The sequence below is a fragment of the Dromaius novaehollandiae genome, chromosome 3, assembly GCF_036370855.1.
Source record: "Dromaius novaehollandiae isolate bDroNov1 chromosome 3, bDroNov1.hap1, whole genome shotgun sequence".
Taxonomy (NCBI): domain Eukaryota; kingdom Metazoa; phylum Chordata; class Aves; order Casuariiformes; family Dromaiidae; genus Dromaius; species Dromaius novaehollandiae.
This window is the reverse complement of record NC_088100.1, coordinates 98,997,132-99,020,582: the sequence shown is the minus strand read 5'-3', so window position 1 is coordinate 99,020,582 and position 23,451 is coordinate 98,997,132. Positions and strand designations below refer to the sequence as shown.

Genomic DNA, 23,451 nt, shown 5'->3' with positions numbered 1-23,451 from the left:
TGCTCATTCTGTACCCTGATTATCTGCTGGCCCTACAGACTCTCCTGAAGTGCTGGCAGGAAGATTTAGTACAAAAGAAGGAGTACGTTCATTTTTGGCCTGCGTAATTTTATTTTTATATTTAATTTGCCACATTTTTGATCCTTTCTTCATTTGGATGCGACTTCTGCTTTTGGAGGAATGAATTCTTGTTTCTAACAACCTCCTTTACTGTTTGGCCATACCTGCTGACTTTTACCAACTTGAAGCATTTCCTATTTCTGTATTATTTCACCCACTTGTGTTGATTTAATGAAATGGCAACTTGTTTAAAATGACATTGTAGTTGTGTCTTTCTTCTTTATGGGACAAGTAAAAATATATGAAGAGACAAAAGGGAAAGGCTTTGTAGAGAAATTTCTGTGTGTTTGGAAGAACAGGGAAAGAAAAGTTAGGTGTTATCTAAAACAATGTCCTTGCATTATTTTTAATAATTCTTGGTTGTGTTTTGTCAAATTCTTGGCTATATTTTATGATGGTCTTCTGTTAGCTTTAAAAATATGCTGTCAGTAAAACTATTCCTCTTGTACTATCTTGGACTGGACAGAAAGACTAGGTGGAGACCTCTGATATAAGAAAGCCTATGTCTTTCTTTCCAAGGCTTTTAAGGAAAATGTCTGTGAGATGTTAGAATTTAAGTTTTTGTATTATGATTATGATTATTATTATTATTCCTACACTTACATATGTATTCATCTTTTTTAGCCATTCCTTATATTGTGTTTCCTGATTCATGTTATTACCATTGTAGCCTTGTCCACCCTTCCTCCTCTAGCTTTGTTCTACCTTAATAGGCAGTCATCAAGCACGTTTTACACACTTGCAGTAGGCTGCCTCCTTCAGAGGTCTTCTCTGCTCATGTTAGCCACAGACATAAGAAAGTTGGAACAAACTCTAAATTTTGACAAAGCAATTTTTATAGTGTTATCTTTGTTTATTTCATTAATGAGGCAGTTATTCAAGCATTAACCAAGGATATTGAAAGTGAAAAGGATTCAGCAAAGAGGCAGAAGAATGAATCAGGGTCAGGAAGTGAAAGAGTTAAAGAGCTCTGTTTACGTAACTTGCCAAAGAAATGACTCGATTGTTAAAAATGAATTGATTTTGATATGAAAGTCTCCTGTGGGAAAAAAATCTTTAATAGAAGATCACTCTTTAATCTAGCTTACAAGTACCTAACAAGATGTAGAAAATGAAGCTAGACAAATTCAGTCTAGAAAAAAAGTCAGTTTTGACAGAGAGAATAATAATATATTAGAACATCTTTCTGTGGGAAGTGGTAGTTTCTCAAACAGTGAATGTATTTAAATCAAGTTGGGTATCTTTCTGAAATGTGTCTTAATTTGCTGAGATAGATGGGCTTAATGTAGAAATTTAAGATCCTCCATGATTATTATGGTCCCTTCAGCACTCAAAATCTAAGCATTTGGAAATTACATCCCCTCGGCTGTTCATTCTGCTTTCTCCCATTCAGTATTTCTGGAACTGCCTGTCTTTAGGGTTCACTTCACATTCTTTGTTTTCCATTTTTTTTTCTTTTGATTGTCCTCTCCTTTTTCATGGATTGACTGTTTTCCATAAGGCAAGGAACCATTTTCTTTTCCTTCAAATTTCTACTCAAAATCCACTTTTACAAAGCATTCATTCACTGATCCTACCGGTACAGTTGTGCTGTGTGTGCCTATGCTGTCTTGCATTTTGAAATGGGATATTTCATTAAACCATATCAGTCTGAATTAGAACGTGAGAACCATCCATTTTGTGCACTGTGCACCACATGAACCCTGCTAAAATCAGTAGTCAATCTCCTAAACAAAGACTGATTTCTAAGGTATTAGCATAGAAGAGGGATGGGAAAAAGCAAATGTGGAAACACTAGTGCTATTTTTTTATTTAAAACATTTTTATGTAAGATATTCTCCAGTCTTTTGAAAAATCAAGTGCATTGTGGTACTGAATGCTGGGCTCATGTGTGTGTGCAAAATGGATAACTTTATTCTGCCACTGTTGTATTGACATGCAGCATTTTTAGTGTGTTCCAAAAATTTGGTAGCTTTTGACATGGATCATATGTGTGAGTGTTAGGATTGTTATTTTTGAATATGTTTAACTGTAATGTTTCCATCTGAATTTTAGTGAAATATGTTGTACAGGTAGTCTCAGAACAAGGAACAAGGGAAGTGAGTAACTTTATCATCTAGTTATAAAAAGCAACTTTTAGGCAGGAAAACCCAGATTGCTGGGTTTGGTGGTTTTTCCTTTTTTTTTTACATAAATGTTGAGGCCTGGTCATGTATTATGCCAGGCTCTGTATGAACACAGGGCAGAAAGGCAGTTTGTGTCCAAGAGAGTCTGTGGTTTAAGACCAGAGATAGATATTGTGAGGACTGATAACAAGGATAATTTTAGTCAGCATGATAGAGGAGTTGTGGCATAAGAGCAGCCTAACCTTTTTCCAGTTTTTGTAGGCGCTATTTCATAGGAAGGTTTCAAGGATAATGTAGTAACTTTGTGAATTTTCATGGATAATGGAGTGGAAGCAAATTGTAAAGATGCTTGCTTGAAAAGCTAAGTGAAAGATGTAAACTGACATTAGGGCTGATTAAGGAAAGGGCTTGTCCTTTCGATATTGTACGAGGGAGAACAAATAGGGAAGTGAACTATTGTGAAATGTTTGGAAGAGAAGACTTGCAGCTTACCTGGAGGAGCACAAAGAGAAAGGTGACAAGATCAGGGTTGTAGGCAAGAAAAAACAATCTTTGCAGGAGTTTACTGAATAAATATTAATAGGGCAAGCCCGAATTTTTCAAAGACCAGAGAGAACAAAATTGTGATGTTAAAATATAAGTAACAATGACATGGTCAAGAACTAAAGTTGAGAGAGGTAAACAGGAAAGTTCTTAGAAATCCTGTGCAGAGAGAATAGGCAAAATCTGAACAGAAGCTGGATATACGGATATGGAGAAAGGTCTTAGCTGCATCCAGATTACAGGCTGCAATTAATGGTCATGTCTCTGGGGATCAAGAAAAAGAAAAAACAATGAAACCTTGTTGTGCTTTAGAAGTGTTGAGCTTGAGGTGAAGACCACTCACTGGGGCTATGAGAAAGATTGAGTTGTAAGTCTGGACAGACAGACGGTCTGCAGTAGAGAAGTGGTTAGATGGGTTATCAAAATGCAGAGGGTTCTTGGACTTACTTTTATGGATGAGATAGCTCAGAAGTAAGATTTAGAGAAAGAAGAGGAGAAAAAGATACAGCATTGTGAGATTATGAGAAATGTGAATGTTTGAAGAGGATCATTTGAAGAATACATTGAAGAAACAGTAAGTGACATAATGAAAAAATAGAAAATGGTAGAATTACAGATGCTAATGAAAAGCAAGATTTTACTGGGCTGACAAGAGAAGAAAGATCAAGGAGAATGGGGATAAAATGCTGGTTTTGAGACTGTCCGAGAAAGATCATTGGGAAACTTTGCAAGAGTAAATAAAGCAAGTGGAAGTTGCCAAAGCCTGCGAGAGGATAACCTAAGAAGAAACTGTTAGAAAGAAATTCCAATCAGCAATTATAAATATTACCTTCAAACTACTTAGAAATGTGGGAGGGACTTGGAAATGTTTGAAGTTTTTGTGATCAGGACAGTTAGCCTTTTTTTTCCTCTGTAAGTTACCTGCCTAGACACATTAGGAAGACAACCAGTGAATCACAGAAGTCGAGTAATAATAGCAATGTGGTATTTTGCATGAGAAGTAAAAAGCTGTTAAAACAGGATTTTGTTGCAGATTGTTGAGAAAAGTTACTAATTGTAAGAAAAGAAATGTTGCCATTTATTAGGCTATTCTTCATAAATTAGACTTACTTTACAGAGGAAATGCAGCTCTGGCTGCTATAACTGTCCTTGGGACATTTGCCATTTTTGGTTTTTGTTTTTGAAATGCAAGGGGATATTTGTGGGTACATTGTTAGTATTTGAAGAAAGGATGCTCTTCTTTTAGTCTCTGTTTTCTTATTTGATCTTTTTGTTTTATTATCATTACAATTCTTTTTATCTTGACCTTAATCACATTCTCTGGCTTGTCAATTCAAAAGATAAATCAGAAAAAAAAACCAAGAAGAAAATGCTTTGATTCTTTTTTTTTTAATGAACTTGCTGCTTTAGAATGGTGTGAGATTGACAGCCTCGGAAACTAAAGCATCAGTACATATTTTCTCAGACTATTTCAGTAGTATGCTTTATCCCTGACCTGGAAAAGCCACCTCTGTGTGTGAGAGGATAGTTCATTCTCCATAGCTCATTCAGTCCTTGTCCTTTTTGCTAGGACTGCCATCAAGATTGCTAATTATAGTAATAGGTTTGTGACGTGGGTACTTTTCCTCTGAAAACTGGTCAAATTCATTTGATATAGGCCATAAAGCAGCCATTAGTGGGTACCAAGTTTCAGACACCATCAGCTTGGCCTAAGTTGTAGCTGAATAGTCTTTTGCTCACATCCTATTTCATTTTTTAACATTTTCGTAAGAGCTAAAAAAATTTCCCCAAATTATTTTATATTTCTAGTGGGTTTGAGGTCCTTTTCTACTGAAATTGAATTGCCTACTTTCAGTTGCAAGAAACTAAACCTGCATAGTTTAAATAAGGCAGCACAAATTAAAATCAACAGTGGCCTTTAGACAGCCTTAAATATCTTATTTTTATCAGAAAAGCCATTGAAAGTGTGGCTTAGACAGAAATACAGTGGAAAGTACATTTTCCGAATTTGCAAAATAATTTCAGCTGTTAGAATTGTAGCATCTTACCTCAAAAGAAAGATGTTAAACATATTGTAGCTTTAAAAGTTCTTATTTTATGGAAAGAAAATTAGAAAATAAATATTCTGAAACCTCAGAAACTTCAGTTTTCTATACTATTTCAAACTAATGATTTTTCTCAATCTTATCTGCTTTGTGCATGCAAGATGGCCACTCAAAAAATTCAGAGAGAAGACTGAAAAAAATAACCCTACAAAATCTTCTGGACCTGCTCCCCGGTTCTTTGGGAAAAAAGATTCTAGTGTTAAAATTAATTCCTTATTATCTAGTAAATAGTAAATAAAATCAGTGCTGAATTTCACATGTGAAAACAGTCTTTTTATGTCAAAGAACTTAGTTTTGTTGAGAAGGGAATGAGGAAAATATTAACAAAGATTTATGTTTTCTCATGGTGGCACTCAACAGGACTCTGGTAACATAAAAGATTTTTGTGGCACAGCGTTGTTGTACTCATGCCAATTTTTAAAGGAAATTTTGTAAAAGTTGAGATTTTCAGATTTCTGTTGCTAACACTTTTCTGATTTTCCTAGCAGTCCTTTTCTTTAAATGAAGATGCAGTTGGTCCTTATTTCACTGTACTTTCAGTATTTCCTTCAGCTCTGGCCAGTGAGTCCAAGAGCCACATCATCAACAATCCCTGGAAAAAAAACGTTCATTATTCCTTAGTCTACATATAGATATATGCATTTAGATACACGTGCACATATATTTACTCAGCTCAGCCTGATTTTGCAGTATCGGGAGTTTTTTCTGCACTTCATGTTCAAGAATTGTGTTTAGGTTACATGAACTTTTGTTGCTATTTGAGGGTATTTATAGATGTCCTGACTCTGATTCATTAGTTTCGTGAGCATTAGAAATCAAAGTGACTGATTCTGATTCAGAATCAGGCTGGTTTTGACGTCAGTGTTAATGATATAATAATTCTGACTCTGAGCAGAGTTATTTCTGATTCCCTGACATGCAGAGGCATGTCCACTTTACAGATGCAAATGCAGATGTATGACTGTGCTCATGCAAATTTTTGGCAGCTTTAATCAGATAACAGTGTAGACATGGTAGCCCAGATTTAGCTACCTAAATACCGAGGTTGCAGCCTCTACTAAGCTACATGTACGGTAGCTACACTTCAGCATGTAACTTTTATTTCCACTAGTCTAAAGATATCATGGATAAATGTATACAGCTTATAGTTACACCTTTCCCTGCAGTGTGCACATGCCAAGTGAGATCAGAATCAGTCCTGTCATTATTTATTTTATAGAAAGTATCTTTAGTTTACAAGGTTATTTCCCAATATTAATAAAGATGTTCCTTTGTCCTTTGAAAGTTAATGGTAAAGTAGAATTTGAAAATCTTGTGTGTAAATTCGTCGCTGGCCTTGGCATAACCGTGATGTCTTCAGGAAATGCAGCAGTATTGGAGCTAGTGACCAAGAGCAGCTCTGGAGCTAGATAGGGAAAATGAAAGAAGACTGGCTTATGGCTGGATGCGCGGCCCTTAGCTCATTCCTTGTAACAGCATGCATGCCAGTCCTGTTGCACCACTGCTCATGTGCCTGGTAACTCATCTGTTCTATATTTTGCTCAGCATTATGGTTGCTGAGCTTTTACCTACCTGCCCAAACTCCTCTGTGCCTTTGGTAGGTGTGCACAGAAATTGCTGTATTTTGGATGCTCAGCAGGAACCTAACAGTAACATAAGAGGTTTTTTTAATTTTTTATCCCCAGGAGGAGGCACCTGCGCTGCCTTCTGAACTACACATGTGAAGTATAGTAAATATATGGATTAAAAAAGTCATAATTCAAATCCCTATAGTGGTACTGATCAGATCTGTGCTTCTGTGGCAATGAGAACCAAAGGTGGCCTTTTAAGGCTCACTGTTCATCTACCAATTTCCAGTTCTGCTTCAGGATTCTTAAAATATTAGAGTGCGTGCTTTAAACCCACAAAACTTACCTTTACCTAATTTCACCATTCGAACCGAAGTTTCCACGGAAACAGGGTTGAAAAAGCCGCTGGTAGCCAGCAGGCAGCCAGCAGCAGAGAGTGAGAACTCTCCTTTGTCGCTTTCCCCTCCCGGAGGCCTGCTGAGTGCCGGCGCGCGCAGCTACCTGGCCTTCACGGGTCCGCAGGGCTTTCCATTCGAGGGGGAAAAATTAAATTAATCTACCCTTTTCTCTCTTTGGATTGTCACAGTAAATTCCAGGAGGGCAAATGGGCTAATGAGTCCTGATCTGTTTGGTTGCGCTGAGCCCCACATAATCCGAGCTTTCCCGGCCAGTTGGGCCTCCCCTTTCATGATTTCCGTGTTTTAAAGGCTTTCTGTCTCAAAATTGGCGTCTGTGCACACACGCACCTTAATTCTTTGTTTGTGGAGCTCAATATTTTTATATAAATATGTATATTTATACACACACACGTACAATATATTTCTGAGCCTTTCTGCAGATGGTGTAGTCCATGTATACAATTCCCTTTTTTCATACTCAGGGAACATTTCTGAATGAACACATTATAACTGATCCTCAGTTAAATATTAGGAGTAGTATGTGAATGGAGATGGCTTTTAACCAGAAGTAGATTATAGCTGCGGAAAGACTAAAAGACTAAAGGGTCTATTTGGTCAAGACTCATACAAAACTGAGATAAGCATGCACAACCTGACAAGATCAGATTAGCCCCTTCCCCCACAAGTGCTTCTCCCATAAATATTTATCCACTTTCTTTTATAAATAACCAGGAAATGAAAAAGAAGGATAGATTATTTTTAGAAAATAGACCAGAAATAGAAATGCAGCTTCAAATCTTTGGAGTAATGATATTTTAAGTATGCAGTAAATTCCAATACTAGTTGCTGCTTTTAAATGGGAGCGAAGTGCTGAAATTCTCCATGGCAGATACATAAAGCAGCAGCATTCATAAACAAGGAAGAACTTTGCACATGTGTGCATTTTTGCCTATGACTAGGTATCTCAGAATTAAATGACTTACCACCTATGAGAGAATAGGTGCTGACAGAGTCAGCCCTGCTGTATTTTTGAGCTTGCCCGAGGCAACGGCGCTGGCATTGAAGTTAAGCTGGGCACTCTTTCACCCTGTCCCCCCTCCCTCGAGCCCCAGTGAGTGCTCACTTCGTCAATGAGAAATACTACTGACTTGCCTGCCAGATGTAATGGAGAGCCACGGATCCACATCTGCTTTGCAGATCTGTATTACATTCAGCTTGTCAATACTCTGGCTCGCACAGAGGTTGGGGGGGGGGGGGTAAAAATCTGAAGCCATACATGTGCCACTAATTCAGAAATGAATAATTGTCGGTGAGCCACTGATCAGACTGCGTAGATTGCCTTTCTGCTACAGTAAAAAGGTAGTCCTTTAGCATCAAGATTTAAGAGCTAAAAAAGCTGCAGAATAATACTGTTACATTCCTCTGTGAAAGTAATGTGTATACTTTTTAAAACACTTTTGTGTCACATAAAAATAATATTAATACTTTTAAAATATCAAGATGAAAAATGTAAGTCCTTTTTTCTTTTCTTTTTTTTAAATCTTTTTTTCCTCTAGCATTTTACGATGGGATAATGAGACAGATGTCTCTCAACTGGAAGGACATTTTGACATTGTTATGTGTGCTGACTGGTAAGTACATAAAAATCATAAAACTCATGTTAGAAAAATATCTTTACTGGAGTAATTGTACTGTGCTGCTTGCTGATGGCTAAGCAAAGTCAACAAATGAAGCACAAAGCCACCTTAACCTCAACAAATTAATATTCATCTCCATGTGACAGTTATAAGGTAGTCTTCTATCACACAGTAACTTCTACCACATTATTTCCCAAAGATTGATTTTGAGAAGCATTTCCATTTTCTGGAATTGCCTCTGTTTCATGCTTGACGTATCAGTAAATGGACGACTTAGGCAAATTGCAAATAATTATGGCTCAGTGAAGAACAGTCTGGAGAAAAGGGAGTTTATCAACACAAACAGCTCAATTAGCTTACTTCTTAGGAAAGATCTGACTATTGATATAAGGGGATATATTTTTTGCTTCCCAGAAAATCTTTCCAAGGAAAAAAAGATTTTTCAAATCTTTTTTTCATCACATTCTGTTTCTTAAATCAATTTGACAGCAGTATTGGTGGACCTGGGCTTAATATTATTTACACAGGCACATGTTAATAATAAGAGAATTCTTAGTAAAAAAATCAGACTACCACACCTAATTTATGAAAAGATAGATACATGTTACAATACAGTATATTATCTAATAATGTATGTAAACAGATTTTGTTACTGAAACAAGCCATTTCTGATATTGGATTTGTAGAATTGTGCTACCCTTTATTTACTGCGTGCTAACTTTTTCAATGGCAAATTATTAATTATATGAATTATTGTCAGTGTAGAAAGTGTAAAAACAGCTGTGAGGATTTCAGTTGAAGGAGTAGATATTTTTAAACGAATCTGTCTTCCCTTAATGAATATTTGCTCTTGATCCTTTAGAGGTCCAGAACAGAAAAAGATGTTTTTATTTTGTTGCATGTAGCTATTGTAAGAGACCAGATTCTGAAAACAGAGACTTCCTAGGATAGCTCCATTCAGCAGATTTCTGTGCCTTACCAAGAAATAATTAAAGGAAAAAGGCAAAGGGAAATGTGAAGCTGTCTGTTGTCTTTTTAAACAATGTTCTTTTTAAGTGGCTTCTGATAAAATATTCCTCTAAAGACTTTGGGGTTTTTTTTTTGGTTTGATGTTTTGCTATTTAAGCAAGCTGTTCTTAATTCAAAAAAGTTACTGTTTTTATATAACCCTGAAGAAAGTGTATTTATTCTTCTTGTTTTCCTTTTCCTAATACCTATTTGTTGACAGAATGCAATAGTGCTTCATTTCTCCTAGCATTTAATATCAGAAAAGTTCATTGTTCCCAAAAAGGACAGAGATGGGTTTCTAACTAATCGCTGATAATGTGCCTCAGAGATGCATCATCTGATTAAAATAAGGAGCTAAACAACACCATATGATTTCAGCAAGTAATTTAGTAAATGCCTTCCTCACCAAATATTAGAATGGATACTCCAGGTTTCATTGCACAGATGAAGTTAATGCTGGACAGGATTAGATCAGATTAAGTATGAAAGTCAGATCAGAGTGCTGGCGGACACGAGCAGGAGGGCAGCAGTCTTCTCGGAGGCTTAGACAAGGCTCACATATGGATGTTCTCCAGATTATGTGGGTGAAGCAAGGTCTTGCCAAGAGATTTAGAGTTAAATTTGTTCTTCACACAAATATCAAAACAACCTGGCTGTGCCATCTCTTGTATTCTTGATACTCACACTATTTGTACTGGGAGTATAGCAGAGTGGAGCAAGACTTAAGTTGTTTTCCTCAATAATATTCTTTCCTAATACTCCTCCCAGTCTGTTTGGAAATAATGTTGTTTCTTTAGTAAACAAAGACTCACATATGACAAGTAAAATACATAATGCATTTCCAATCCCTGCATTTTGTACCTTTATTTTGAAGCACTTAAGATGCAGGTAAGTGTATAAATATTAATAGAATTTAAAAAATAAATAGTTATGTGAAGGTTAGCTTAGAGTACACATTTTTATTCCCAAAGTATTCCTATTTTTTTATTCCAGCTGCTAATATATATAGTTTAAGGAGCGCGAAATCCCTGTATTGTTTCTTTTAAAAATCATTGTTTTCATAATGGATACTAGATGATCTGATACGTGACAAGGCTGAAAAAAAATGTTGCTCATATTTACCAAACTCAAATCTTCTTTTTATTTTTGTGTCTAAAATATTTAAGAATTTTTATCTTCCAAGATACAGAATTGGCTTGAAAACTGTTGGCAGGATTTGCATGCTGAATTTTTTTGGGCTGCCATTGAAAAGGAAAAGAAATCTTTTTTTTCTTACAGTTCCTCAGGTGAAACCTTAAGTGTGCAGTGATAAAAAACAGATAGAATAGATTGCATTTAGTTTAACACCATCATGTAGTTCATTGTCAGTCAATAAAATCTGGGATTAGAACAAAGAACCATAAAGCAAAAAATCTGAGTTCAAATATTAGGTACATGGATAAATTCTTATTGAAGTATTTCCAGCAAGGGTGATATTGTCTGATTCTCTGAATAGCTAACCAGTGGTACTGCTTGATCCCATTTACATGAAAACAAGCTCTATTCATAAACATATTCCAAATCCACATGGAGGTTCAAGAAAAAATGTACATGATTACAACAAGCGGCAATATGTTTATATTCATATATTTACATTCAGACTTTCATAAATGTTGTGTGCAGGGGTGGAAAATAAGTTATTTCCCAGAACAGACAGTCTATTAGTTAACAGCTAAATTTAGTAGCTCAACCAGATTATAAAATAAATAAGAGGCAAACTGTGAAAGCTAGTCATTATTTAACCATTCAGGATTTTGACAATAAAAATAGTTTCATGGTTCAGCAGTTCCTAAATAACTCGTAAAATGTCAACTATGAGATAAAAAATAAGGAAAAAAATATCTTGGTGAGGCCACACCTGGAAGGATATACTGGAAAAAAATTACTGGAATAGTGGAATTTTTAAGGTATATCCAGCCATCTCTTTTTATGGAGTGGCAATTTCAAGGCCAGGTGAATCTCGTATCTGCCAGAGTTTCAGACTTTCATTTGACCTGCACTTGCAGGTATAAAGTCATGCACTCTGTGCTGGGAGTCTGAGTAAGAGGGAGTATGGATAGAGGAGGAGAAATAACAAGTGGCCCTGCAGACAGGCCACAAACAGGTCATTTCCAAAGCTCCCGAGAGTCCCAGATGTCTAATTATTTAACATGAAAGGAATATTCTTTTATTTATTAAGAAAAAGGTCGCTGAGATTTTTAATCCAAAGAGAAGTTCAAGGCCATTAGGGGTTGACTGAGAAAAAAGTCATTGCCCTTCAGGTCTTCATGAACAGGGTTTTCACACACAATTTTAATGTAGAGACAGAATATGGTCTAGATCCTCATATCACATAGGAAATGCATAATATCATACTCTGTTTAGTTAGGCTGATCATATTCCTAAAGTTTGGCATGTGAGTAAGTATTTGCATAACAGAGGTCTGGAGGCTTGTCTCACATTACTTTCACTGCTGAAATTCTTTCTTAAGTTACTCGGAGTTGTGGATACAACAGACATGTAGAAACAAATTGCAATTTTTCTTTAAATAACTTAAAATATGTCAATCTTCCCCCCAACAGGATTTGATTTAATATAAAGAAATCTTTCTGCAGGAATGCACGAAATTTCTGTCCTTCCTCAGTTGAAATTTATTTTTCATTTTAAGCCTGATTTCTTGCACACACTCTACTCTCAATTGCATTGGAATCTGATGACATGGAAGTAAGAGTTTTTTCGGTTTGTGACAGCCTTATAGTTGAAGGTGAACAAAAAGATAAAAGACTGTATACAGTAGGCACTATACATGAATGCAATCATGTCTGAAGTAGATCGTAAACTAGGCTTTTTTACCTCTTGTAAATTATGGAAAAATAAAAATAATTTCACATCATAGCCTATAACATATAAGCTTATGTCCATTGTTGCAAGGCACAGGAAATGAGGATAAAACATACCAGCATTAACTGAACAGGGAATTTACCTGTTTCTTAAATTTTTTTCATAGCAGTTTACCGTTACTTCCATACAGGTTTTTGTGTAAATGTTGTTCTTTGTTTGAAATGGTAATTTAAAATGAGGGAGAGGGAGGGGAAAAAAAAAAGAAAAAAAAAAAAAAGCAAGGAGCTGACAAGATTGCCTGCCTCTTCATCCAGATTTCACAGGTGAACAGCACTGACTAAGCAAAGGCCAAGAGTCATAAATCATGACTCTTGCTTCTTTGCCTCTGTAGGTTCTTGCCTTTTTACTGCTGTGCTCAGAGACTTTCTTGCTGACCAGAGAAAACCTTGCTATTCCTATCCTCAGCCACTACTTTCACAGAGTCCTTACTATACATACACGAGACTTTTTTTTATAGAAAAAATATTAAGACCACTGAAGTAATGGTAAGCTAAGCCAAATTTGAACTGAAAAATGAGAACTGAGTGAGAATGGTTTAAAACAATATATTATTTAATTTCACTGAGTTCTGGTGAGCTTTAAAGGTTTCTCTTAGGGGCGTACCTTCAATATGCTGTTTGGTATTTAGATGTACCAATTCTACTGGTAATAGAAACTGTGTGACTAAATCTCTATGCATGGGCCAAATCCTATGCCAACCTTGTCTGTGGCAGAGATTGTCTAACAGCTTGCTCAGGATTTGCCTCATTCAAGGCATCCTCCAACTCAAAGGGAGGATGGAAATGTTTCTTGGAGTCACTGCATGGCATTAACACTGCTTCCAGCCCCCTCCAGTCAGAGGACGTAGCTCATGGGGCAACAGATTGGCAGTCAGAGCATTAGAGACCACTTTTGGTTGAAGCAGGCACTGTTCCCAGGGACAGACCTTAGAGGTGGGGAGGGAGGACTTGGGAGCAGAGATAGGACAGGCACCCAGGCCATCGGGCTGAGAGTCTACCTCCCATACCACCAAAATATCCAGTGAGAGTCAGATAGCAAAGGCATTCTCAAAGTTGCCCTGGGCTGCCAAGCAGGTTATCTAACCACCTGAAGTTCTCAGACACCTGAATTTCTAGTGAACAAGGGCTGTACTTCTGTCATGGTAAAGGAACAACATTGGTAGCAGTAGCTGGGCCCTTATTTCACTGTAAAAAGAAAGAATGGTATGAAGATCCCTGAAAAATGGGCTTTAGTGCTGGCAAAGTTACCCAAAATTGGGTTTCCACTATACTGCTTTCAAAAATTAAGATATAAGTGCATTTTCATTTGAAATGTACTTCTGTCTATTCAGGTTCTCAGGAGGTCTTAAATGTTGCATCACATGTGCTTGCATGTGATGTCTCCTGTTGAAGAAAAATATTTTTAGAAGTTCTTTTTGGGAGAGGGCTCACACAGTGTATTCCATCTTTTTTTCTTCTGCATGTGGATAGGTTCCTGGTGAATTAGTGTCTTATAGTATCTATCTGTATAGGGATCTACCTGAGGTCAATGTGGTTAAAACTCCCAGGAGACATTAGAGATATCATCTGCTCTTTCAATTAATTTTATTTAAACAAACATTTGTCCAGTTCTTCCAATAAGATTAATTGAGGCTGAGGGGCAGCCATTGTGCCTATTGCTAAATTTTAAACTTTCTTTTGGGTAGGTTATCAGTTAGAGAAATTATTAACCAGTATTTCAAAATCTTAAGAAGAAATTCATAAGGGTCATACTTCTACACAAAATGTTCTTTAAGAAGTTTATGGATTCCATGTCTACCATACTTTTTCAACAGTGCCTTTTTTTACTGATGAAATTTGGTTACTGACAATTTTTCAGATAGGCTGCTCTTTTTTTTTCCTGAGCAGCAAAAATTTGCAGATCTTGCACATTGGCCTTATGATGTGTAATACTATTGTATTGTCCCTGGTATTCATGAAATATCCATACCTAAATATCCATGCATATTCTGTTCTTGGTGACTGGCATGTGGTTGGCAGACCACTTCTCTTTTCTTCACTGTTTTCATATATTCTTTATAATCTTTTGGATATTTCAAACCTGGAAAAAAATTTCATCCAGTTCCTCTCAGAAAGATATGTTTGAGAAGAAAGGAACTGGAGAAGGTATACAAACGAATCATAAAGAATGGACAAAATGCCTTATAGTGTGGAACTTTAGCATGTTACATATTGGGAAGTAGTTTTATTACAGAGAAGGCATGAAAAATAATGAAGAAAAAATCACGTTACCTGTGGCCTGCTCAATAGGCTCTTTATCTGAATCACCAATATAAATGCAGGCCATGGTAGTAAGGGCTGAAGGGCATCAGTTGCTATCTGATGGTTGTTCACTAACCATTGTAAATGCACTCTCACCCACAGTAACTACGTGTCCACAAATATCTAGTCAAGAGTGATTGGCACCCTGGTTGCCACTATTAGTATATACATTAAGGTACTGAGGGGCATGAAGAATGAATTATCCCCTCAAATCAGGAGGTAATCACACCAAAATAGGGCTGAGCATGTTGGCAGCATTGCATGGGAAAATTGACTCTGCTGCTATCCTTGCAGGACCCATGCTGGAGATGAAGGATTTCACTCTTGATATAGGACAACTCTGTACTATCGGGGTCATTGTGTTTGAACAGTGTTGGAGGAAGAGAGGAGGCAGGGAATGGTTTATCTTTATATAGATAGATAGAGGTATATAAGTAGTACAAATATGCATAATAGATACTAATGAATTAATATACTAACTCTAAAAGGAAAAAGAAATCCCTTAATAGTAAGGCATGAAATACAGTAGAAAATACTTTAATAAATTCCACACCCTGTCTGTACAAAAAGCATGTGAAACATTAAATTTGTATTATAGTATATTGCTCCTGATTTCTGATATGGTAGTATTTTGATAGCCAACACATGTGATCTGTGAATTTCAGCCACATAAAAGACTGGTTCATGCTGATACTTTGGCTTTGATTTAAATAATATTTATTTCAAGCTTCTGCTGTTTTTGTTTAATTTTTTTATTAAATAGTACATGGATTGAAAAGAAATGTAAACCACAGTTTTTCTTTTACAGCATCGTGTAAATATACATAATTAGCCTTGTACTTATCTGCATTAGTATCATTAGAATTGAAAACCCATTTTAATCTGGATTCTGTTCTCTTCTCAATGTCAGCCTGTTTCTGGACCGGTACAGAGCTAGCCTTGTTGATGCAATAAAGAGATTACTCCAACCCAGTGTAAGTATGTTCTATTTTCTCCCGAACACTGGCTTCAGAATAATTAGTCTGTGCACAATGATTGAGAGAGTAATGGAATGGCAGGATTAATGTCATGTAATACTTTAATACTTATTATGTCCAACTTCAATTGAGTCTTCTAATCTATCAGATTCTTTCCTAATCATAAACTAGGAAACTTCTTATACTTGGCCTTCTGATAAGGAACACAGTGGGTAGTAAAATAAATGAAACCGCTTCAAAGATAGCATGAGATTATTTTTATCAAAGCGTTTCTCGAGTATTTTCCTTTGATAATAATGTCTTCATATTAAAGTAAAAGTACGATATTGAAAGTTTTTATGTTGGCTTCTGTCATTTGTAATCCCTTCAATAGTAACCTTTGTCATTGTGTATTTATTTATTATGAAAGAATATTTTTTCTTTTCATTTCTGTTTATATAAAATGAATAAAGCCCTTGCAGCCTAAACTTTTTTCCCCTGTGAACTAAGCCCTGTATTTACATATTTTATATTTTAGCATATAGTGAAATTAGTCTTTCCATAAATTGCTCTACATACTCTACATTCATGTGTCCATGTATGTCACTGAGTATATTACACACTATTTTACAGAGGCTCAATCTATTCATCTTTTAAGCTAAATTTGAGAGAGAGACAGTCAAAAAGAAGCCATTATATTCATATACCTATACCGAACAAATAATCTTAAATTTCAAAATTGTAAAAAAAATAAAAAATAAAATAGAAAGAGAGAGAGAAAGAAAAAAGAGAGAAAATGGAGGAAGTACTTGGTATGTGTAGGAATTTGAAACAGGAATTCTACCTTTCATGCTTACCATAAAAATCTTCCAGTAGGGAATCCTTTCCATTTCAACACAAAAGTATTCCATCTTAGCAATGCATTCTCTAAACTTTATTTGAGAATTATTTTGTACTTTTTCTACAAGAGATTTTCTCTGTAAGAGGAATTCTCTGTAAGACTCAAACCTGCAAAGACTTAAGAAACTGAGTCATTTTAGTCATGTGAAGTAATCCCATTCTTTGCTAAGAGTGATCGGGTTTCTATTCTTAGTTCTATCATGGACTTCCCTGAGTGACCTAGGGCAAGTTACTTAAGATTGAAAGATTTTAATGAGCTACAGGACAAGGCTGCCAGGAAGACAGGAGAAATGTAGCCACCCTGAGGAAAAGGTACCCAGATATTTTTGTAAATGGCAGCAAGGGGAAATTGAGTAGCTCCTGCCCAGAGTAATGTATTCCAACTTTTGAGTTGTACCTTCAGTTTTTAGGGTAAAATACTTTTGGGGACCAAAAGTGATCTGGAATGCAAAGCTCTATCCCCAAAGTAAAAAGGGGTATTTTTGGTCCAGATCAATGTCCTCATGTGGTTCTTCGGGTAGCCCCATGGGCTGCTATACTGGCTTGATGAAAAGCTGTTGTGGGAGAAGAATATGAATGGCAGAAAATGAAGTGTAGAAGAGGTGACCTGGTAACTGTGACCTGACTAGAGCCTTCAGCTGGAATGAAGCTGTTAATTGCTTTGTCTCCTACTTGTAGCTGATCATAGTCTGGTGGTCTATATTGCGATATGCATATGTATGTACATACATACATATCCATCCATACATACGTATGTATATGCACACACACATGTTCTTCACCTGGACTGATTAACCCAACTGGAGATTTTGAATGAAAAATAATGAGGTAAGGCAGCTTGAATTTTAAGTAGTGTTCACAGCTCAAGTTCCCACCTATAGAGAATTTAGGAAGTGCTAACCTACTTAAAACCTAAACAGGCCTGACTTCGTTGTTTTTTAACTCCAGTCAGCTAATTCAAATTTAGGATTCACCTTTGTTTTTCCGAGTAGATGAGCTACAATGTCTGAATCTTTTATGTGGACAAAGTGAAAGGAGATGGCTTTTTCCTTCCTATATTCCCAGTCTGGTTCCCATTATCACATAGCCTGTACTTATTCCTTTGCATTTTAGGCCATGGGTCCATGTTCCTTTTTCTCATCAGCAAAGCTAGCTTAAGAAATTTGTGCTCTGAATCACTTCTTCCCGTCTCCTTTTGCTGAGTTTTGGACAGTGGTATTTTTTTACCCAGGTCTTTTCCCTGATGTAGTGTATGGCATAGCTTCACAAACTAGTGTAATTCATAACTGAGAGGACAGCAAATTATGGTGTGGGGTGGAAATGTAAGCTGGGAGTAGAGACATCTTAAATCAGCTCCCTTGTCCAAAAAGGACATGCCGAACAGAGATGCCTTCAAGCATATGCTTTCATAATTTGAAAGGCCCAAGTAAAAGCATATGCTCGTTTGAGATGCCAAGAGAAGATGCAATCAGAAGTACAAAATAGATAATGTTTATACTGTTTTTGTTATTTTGTACAAATCTCAGGATAACATCAGAGGAAACTTTGCTAAACGTCTATTTTTTTGGCCTTTAAAAGAAAAATAATTAAATTAACAGTGAACTCATTTGCCAGCTGCAATAAATAAGGTGATGGCCAAGATAAGGCGTAAACTACTTTGGTTAAGTTCACTGTTCTGTATGAATTATTTTGTCTCAAATGTAGAAGTTACAGTTTTGCTACTGGTAGTATTTGGCCAAATTGATAGAGGAACAATCTGGAATTAAAGACATATCCAGATACAAGATACATTGTTCAAGTGCATCTGGGTGCACTTGCATTATGCAACTAGGGTAAAATAATTTTACAATGAGTGCTAAGCTATATACTATTACATTATTCCTTCTATAACTTTTAGCAAATGTCTTCAGGGAAAATAATAGACAACAAAACTGAAATGAAAATTAGAGTAAACAGAAAATAATAGGTATCCTTACAAAGCTATCTTGAAAGAGGAATTCAGCACAGATAATCTATTCTTACTGTTCTTTAAGAAGATAAATGTATCTGTGGCATTTCCTATTTCCTTAAGGATGTTATTTTTGGTCAACACTGCTATGAGAATTATGGGGCATCATGATGTCACAGAATTATGTGTTTTGGGTAACTTTTTGTTTTTCTGGAAACAATATTCTTAACCCTGGTCATTTCAGTCATCTGATTTGTAGCATGGCCCCATGAACATTTCAATTGGCACAGGAAGAGAGGACAGGAAAGTCATATGCAGGCAGAAATGAGCAGCTGGCACACTACTGAGAGCTGAAATTTCTTATCTGAATTTGTTACAAAGGCAGATGTCACCTCTAAACTAATTCTGAGAATTAGGCCCTCAAATATTACATCACACAAATTTATCTGGAGTGGCTATATTTTATTCCTCATACAAGCATGCTACTTGATTTGCAGACATTTTAGTTTTTCCTATCATTAAAATGTACTTTTAATTTTGCCCTCAGAATGAGCAGTTGTTTGTTTACACATTTTCCTATTAAAAATATTTGTTTATTAAGGCTTTGATTTTTTCTGTGGTCTATCCATTTGCAATCCCAGTGAAGTCAATCAGATGTTATTAAACCATGAAGATTAGTCGCAGCAAATAAGGCTGGATTTAATAATGATTGATGAGTAAAATTAGTCACAGTCATGTCCAAAATCTGAACATCTGTCCTATTATCTTACTATAATGTTTTAACGATACCTCAGACTATTGTGACTGAAAGAAAATGATAAAAAAGAGACATGTTTTCCTCTGTATTTTCTTCACTACATTGCTGGAAATGTCTTCCTGACTGAGGAAAGGCCATCCTTAATTTTAAACATTCATTCTGAATTGGGAGGCATTTTTGAATTGCAAGCTTTGAATTAAATAACTGCATTACCAGTGCATAGTCCATCAAGTGTAGATCCAGGCCACTGCTCTAATTTTCTTACTGTACACCAACTAAGAAATGAAAAACATTTTAAAATTAGGAATGTGATTGCAGCCCTACAAAAGGTAGCAGAATTACACAGATCAGGCAGTTGACCCCAAGCTGCTTTAAACCCAGATTATAATAGGCCAAAATTGACCACAGTATCTGCCAGTTTTGAGGAGATTATCAAATGATAAACTTATTCATGATTTATGGGGTTTTTTTAATCGGTAAATGGCAAGATGCTCAGGTGCTTTAGATGCACACTGAACAGAGGAATGTTTTCTCACAGCAATGAAGGAGCAGGCCAAAAGTAATTGTGCAGTGATTTCCATGAAAAGCTCTTGTCCTTTTTTTTCAAGTTATTTTGAGCTTTTCAGTCTAGTTTTAAGAGATAGTTAGTATTGCATTATATTCTGTTTTACTGTATTTCTCTTTCAAATTGCATGTGAGGACATTAGTCTAGATGCACTATGAAAATGAATGACTGCATAGAGTGCTGATCCCAAGCTGCAGTCTGGAAAAATGTCACTGGTGTATGAGCATTGCTTCCTCATCAAAGCCACAGAAGCGGTGACCAGTGATGGGGTTGGAGCCCTCGATGGTCTCCACACAAGAGATTCAGCCTTTCCTGAAATCCATGTGTGAATCCTGCAGTCAATAAGCCCTGCATGAGGGACATGGTTTCCATTACACTGACCTCTCTGTGAAAGTGCTCATGAAGATAAGGAACTCCAGCGGAGCCTCATCCTTCTTACGCCAGGAAGGGTCTGCGCAGAACAAAGTTTGGGTGAGAGTGAGATGGCAGCAGGAGGGAGATCTTCAGCTGAAGACTTCCTTTGCCCCCCATTTCTGTCTGATGATACTAAAGCACACCAAGGATGTGAGGGAATTATGGCTGATTGTGAATTTCCTGTGTTTAATGTTTTTCATCCAGAGCTGCACCTATATTCAGACCTAACATTTACATAAGCAATTCCAGTGCCTTTGGTGGAGTTACACCCATTTGCACCTCATACTTAGCCACTGAGTTAAAGTTATAGGTACACAAACAGACAAAAGTGGGTTGGCTTGGATATTGCCCTTGATCCCCTTTGTGCTTGTTTCACATGATGAGGATAACAGGATTTCCCTGTCTCACAGAGACTATGAGAATAAATATACAGCGCTACGGCATTAATAACTGGAGTATTTTAAGTACACATTAGTCCAATAGATACCTAGATAGACACTTTCTACTGCTGCCTCACTGAGTGTTGTCTTCGCATATGCGTGCATGAGCTGTAACACACAGATCCTCTCGGCAAAGTGTCTGTGTCAGCACCGTAACCTTCCAGGCTTCTTCCTTCCTATTGAAAGTCTCTCTTCTGATTACTTTCTTCCTCTGACACAGGAGATTGCATTTATGCAAGCTGAATACTCTTCTGAGGTTTCTCACTTGTTTTATTACTTCTTCAGATTCCTAAACATACTTTTTGTCTCCTCAACTGATTACAGCACCTCACAAATTCCTCTTACCTCTCATTGATACAGAAGCTAAATACAAGAACTCACAGTGAACTTTGTGGCAGCTGCCAGAGAGCTCACCTCAACCTGATACATTGTTGGTTGATATTAACCTTTGTCTACAGCTCTTCAACCAGTTTTCATTCCATGTGAAGGAATACAGTATTCAGCCAGTTAGAATTAACTTTGCAAATAAGATTTCAGGAGATGCTGTGTCAAGTGTGTTAAGTTTGGAACTAACATTTTTGCACAGGGTGTCTAAAAGCTATCAGTTCAAGCTAAAGTCATTTTTGTTTTCTTCAATACAGAAGGATGAGCAAAAAATCAGTTAATGGACTGTAATATATTGCCTGGGCATCACAAATGGTCTGATCATCTTGAATGATCCAGAATTACTATGCAAGAACATTAAATTGTGCTTTAAATACAATTTGCCAGTTTAAGGTCTAATTCAGTTGCATTGCTCAGGTGGTCTAAAATATCCTTTAAAATAACAATTGGGTCTCATTTGCCTTCCATTTTTCCTTGTCTTACACTGTTATAATTCCACTGACATCAAATGGGACATATTTTTCTGTGTGTGAGAGTTAAAAAAAGAAAATCATTTTTTACAATTTTTGCATGGTTATTAGCTAGCAAATGTATTTTGCATTGAATGTATATTTTGTATGCTTTTTCTGTGTTTTATTTTCGTAATTCATAGCCACCATTATTATATGAAAAGGATCAAATGTATCGCAGTTGGTAGTTTTCTAAAGAAAATACTTATGTATTGCTTTCTATTTTGCATTTGTTCAATCGTAGAAATCTTGCATACCCTGAACAATTATTTATATTACGCTATTTCAGTATTTTTCCAAGAGAACAATTGACTTTTCCAGTCTGAGTATATTAAAAGCTTAGTCAGGTGTATGTTATATCAGGTTCCCTTCCAGTTTTAAAAATGTGTAAATTCTCTTTTTAATGTTCCAGGGAAAAGCAATGGTATTTGCTCCACTCAGAGGGAATACTTTAAACCAGTTTTGCAATCTAGCTGAAAAAGCTGGTTTCTCTATCCAAAGGCATGAAAATTATGATGAACACATTTCGAACTTCCACTCCAAGGTTAGTTTTCTGCTTGTGTTAGATAACACTTTAATCCGCATTGCATTTTGAAGAGATCATGCTCCTTTTGGCAGGTAACCTAAATGTTTGATTAAAGTACTCCTTAGGTGTGCTGTTTCTGAACAGCTGTTTTTGTATCTGATTATTGTGTGTGGTAGAACCATCCTTTATCTCTGCATGTCTAGAAGAGTTTTGCAGAAGCATCTCCTGTTTACCCTTTTTATTCATAGAAATCTAATTTATGAGAGTCTTTTTTTGTGTGTGGTTAGCCACCTATAAATATACAGCACACTAGCATTTACATTTTAATAAAAAGCTTGCAACTTCTAACTAGGTTAAATACTGAAATGGATTGAAATAAATAAGAGGTGAATGTCTAATTGTATCATATCGTACCTTAAATCCTTATCTCTGGCTGCTTTATGGCTGGGTCAGTTGGCAGCTTCAAACTGCTAAATCTCATACAGAATTTCACAGTTGTGGGGTTATATGTCAGATCGAGGCGCTACAAGATTTAGGTCAAAAGCACTTATCTGAGCGTGATTTCTAAGCTTGCTTACATAAAGCTACTGTTATCAGTCTCCTTTTTATTATTTATTAAGTACAGAGCAATACGGGATATGAAGAGGAATGTGCTTCACAGAAAACTTTTTAGGAATTTCTTATTTTCCTGTGTAGAAGTGCTTATCAGAACCATATTTATTACTTGCAATTCTGAGATCTCTATTTCATATCATAAAGAAATCCACTGTTGTGGGTCCACATGACCTGAGACGTAACATCTTGCAATTTTCTAAGAATTGCTCTTGGAAAATATAGGCATGTTCAGATTTGAAGTGAAATGCAATTTTTTGTTTTGAGCACCTCCGTAGGATAGAAATCAGATTATGCTAAAAGTATATATGCATGTGATGCTGTAGGGATCAAATATTTATTTTATTGTGTAATTTTATATTTAATAAAGCCTTCCATCAAAACTAGCTAGACACATGTACATAAAATCACTTAATTTAATGGTTCAGGTAGGCCTGAATCTGCTCACACTAAACCCAAACAGATTTCAGTCTTTGTTCTTCCACAACCTTTATTTTATATTGTATAAAGTGATATAAGGCCCCATGGTATGGTCTTTTACTTGCCTCCACCTGAAAAGAGGCATGATTTTGATTATGTTGTTTCATGGTAGTGTTCCTCTTTCATTATCCGCTGCATCCAAATGAGCTCCGCAGCAGTGAAATACAGAAGAATAGTTGTTATCTTGATCCAAGAGATGCATCTAAAATGATAGAGTAGTTTTTATTCTGCTTAGA

The 23,451-nt window shown here is 36.3% G+C and overlaps 1 protein-coding gene across 1 annotated transcript in view; it reads left to right on the top strand.

Moving 5' to 3' along the window:
* The window catches only part of CAMKMT (calmodulin-lysine N-methyltransferase), a 223,492-nt gene that overhangs the window by 193,139 nt on the left and 6,902 nt on the right, over positions 1–23,451 (top strand). Inside the window, exons 8-10 of the mRNA XM_026121168.2 lie at positions 8,417–8,491; positions 15,635–15,698; positions 22,010–22,141. Of these exons, the coding sequence (XP_025976953.2) occupies positions 8,417–8,491; positions 15,635–15,698; positions 22,010–22,141 (271 nt within the window). The remainder of the gene's footprint in view (positions 1–8,416; positions 8,492–15,634; positions 15,699–22,009; positions 22,142–23,451) is intronic.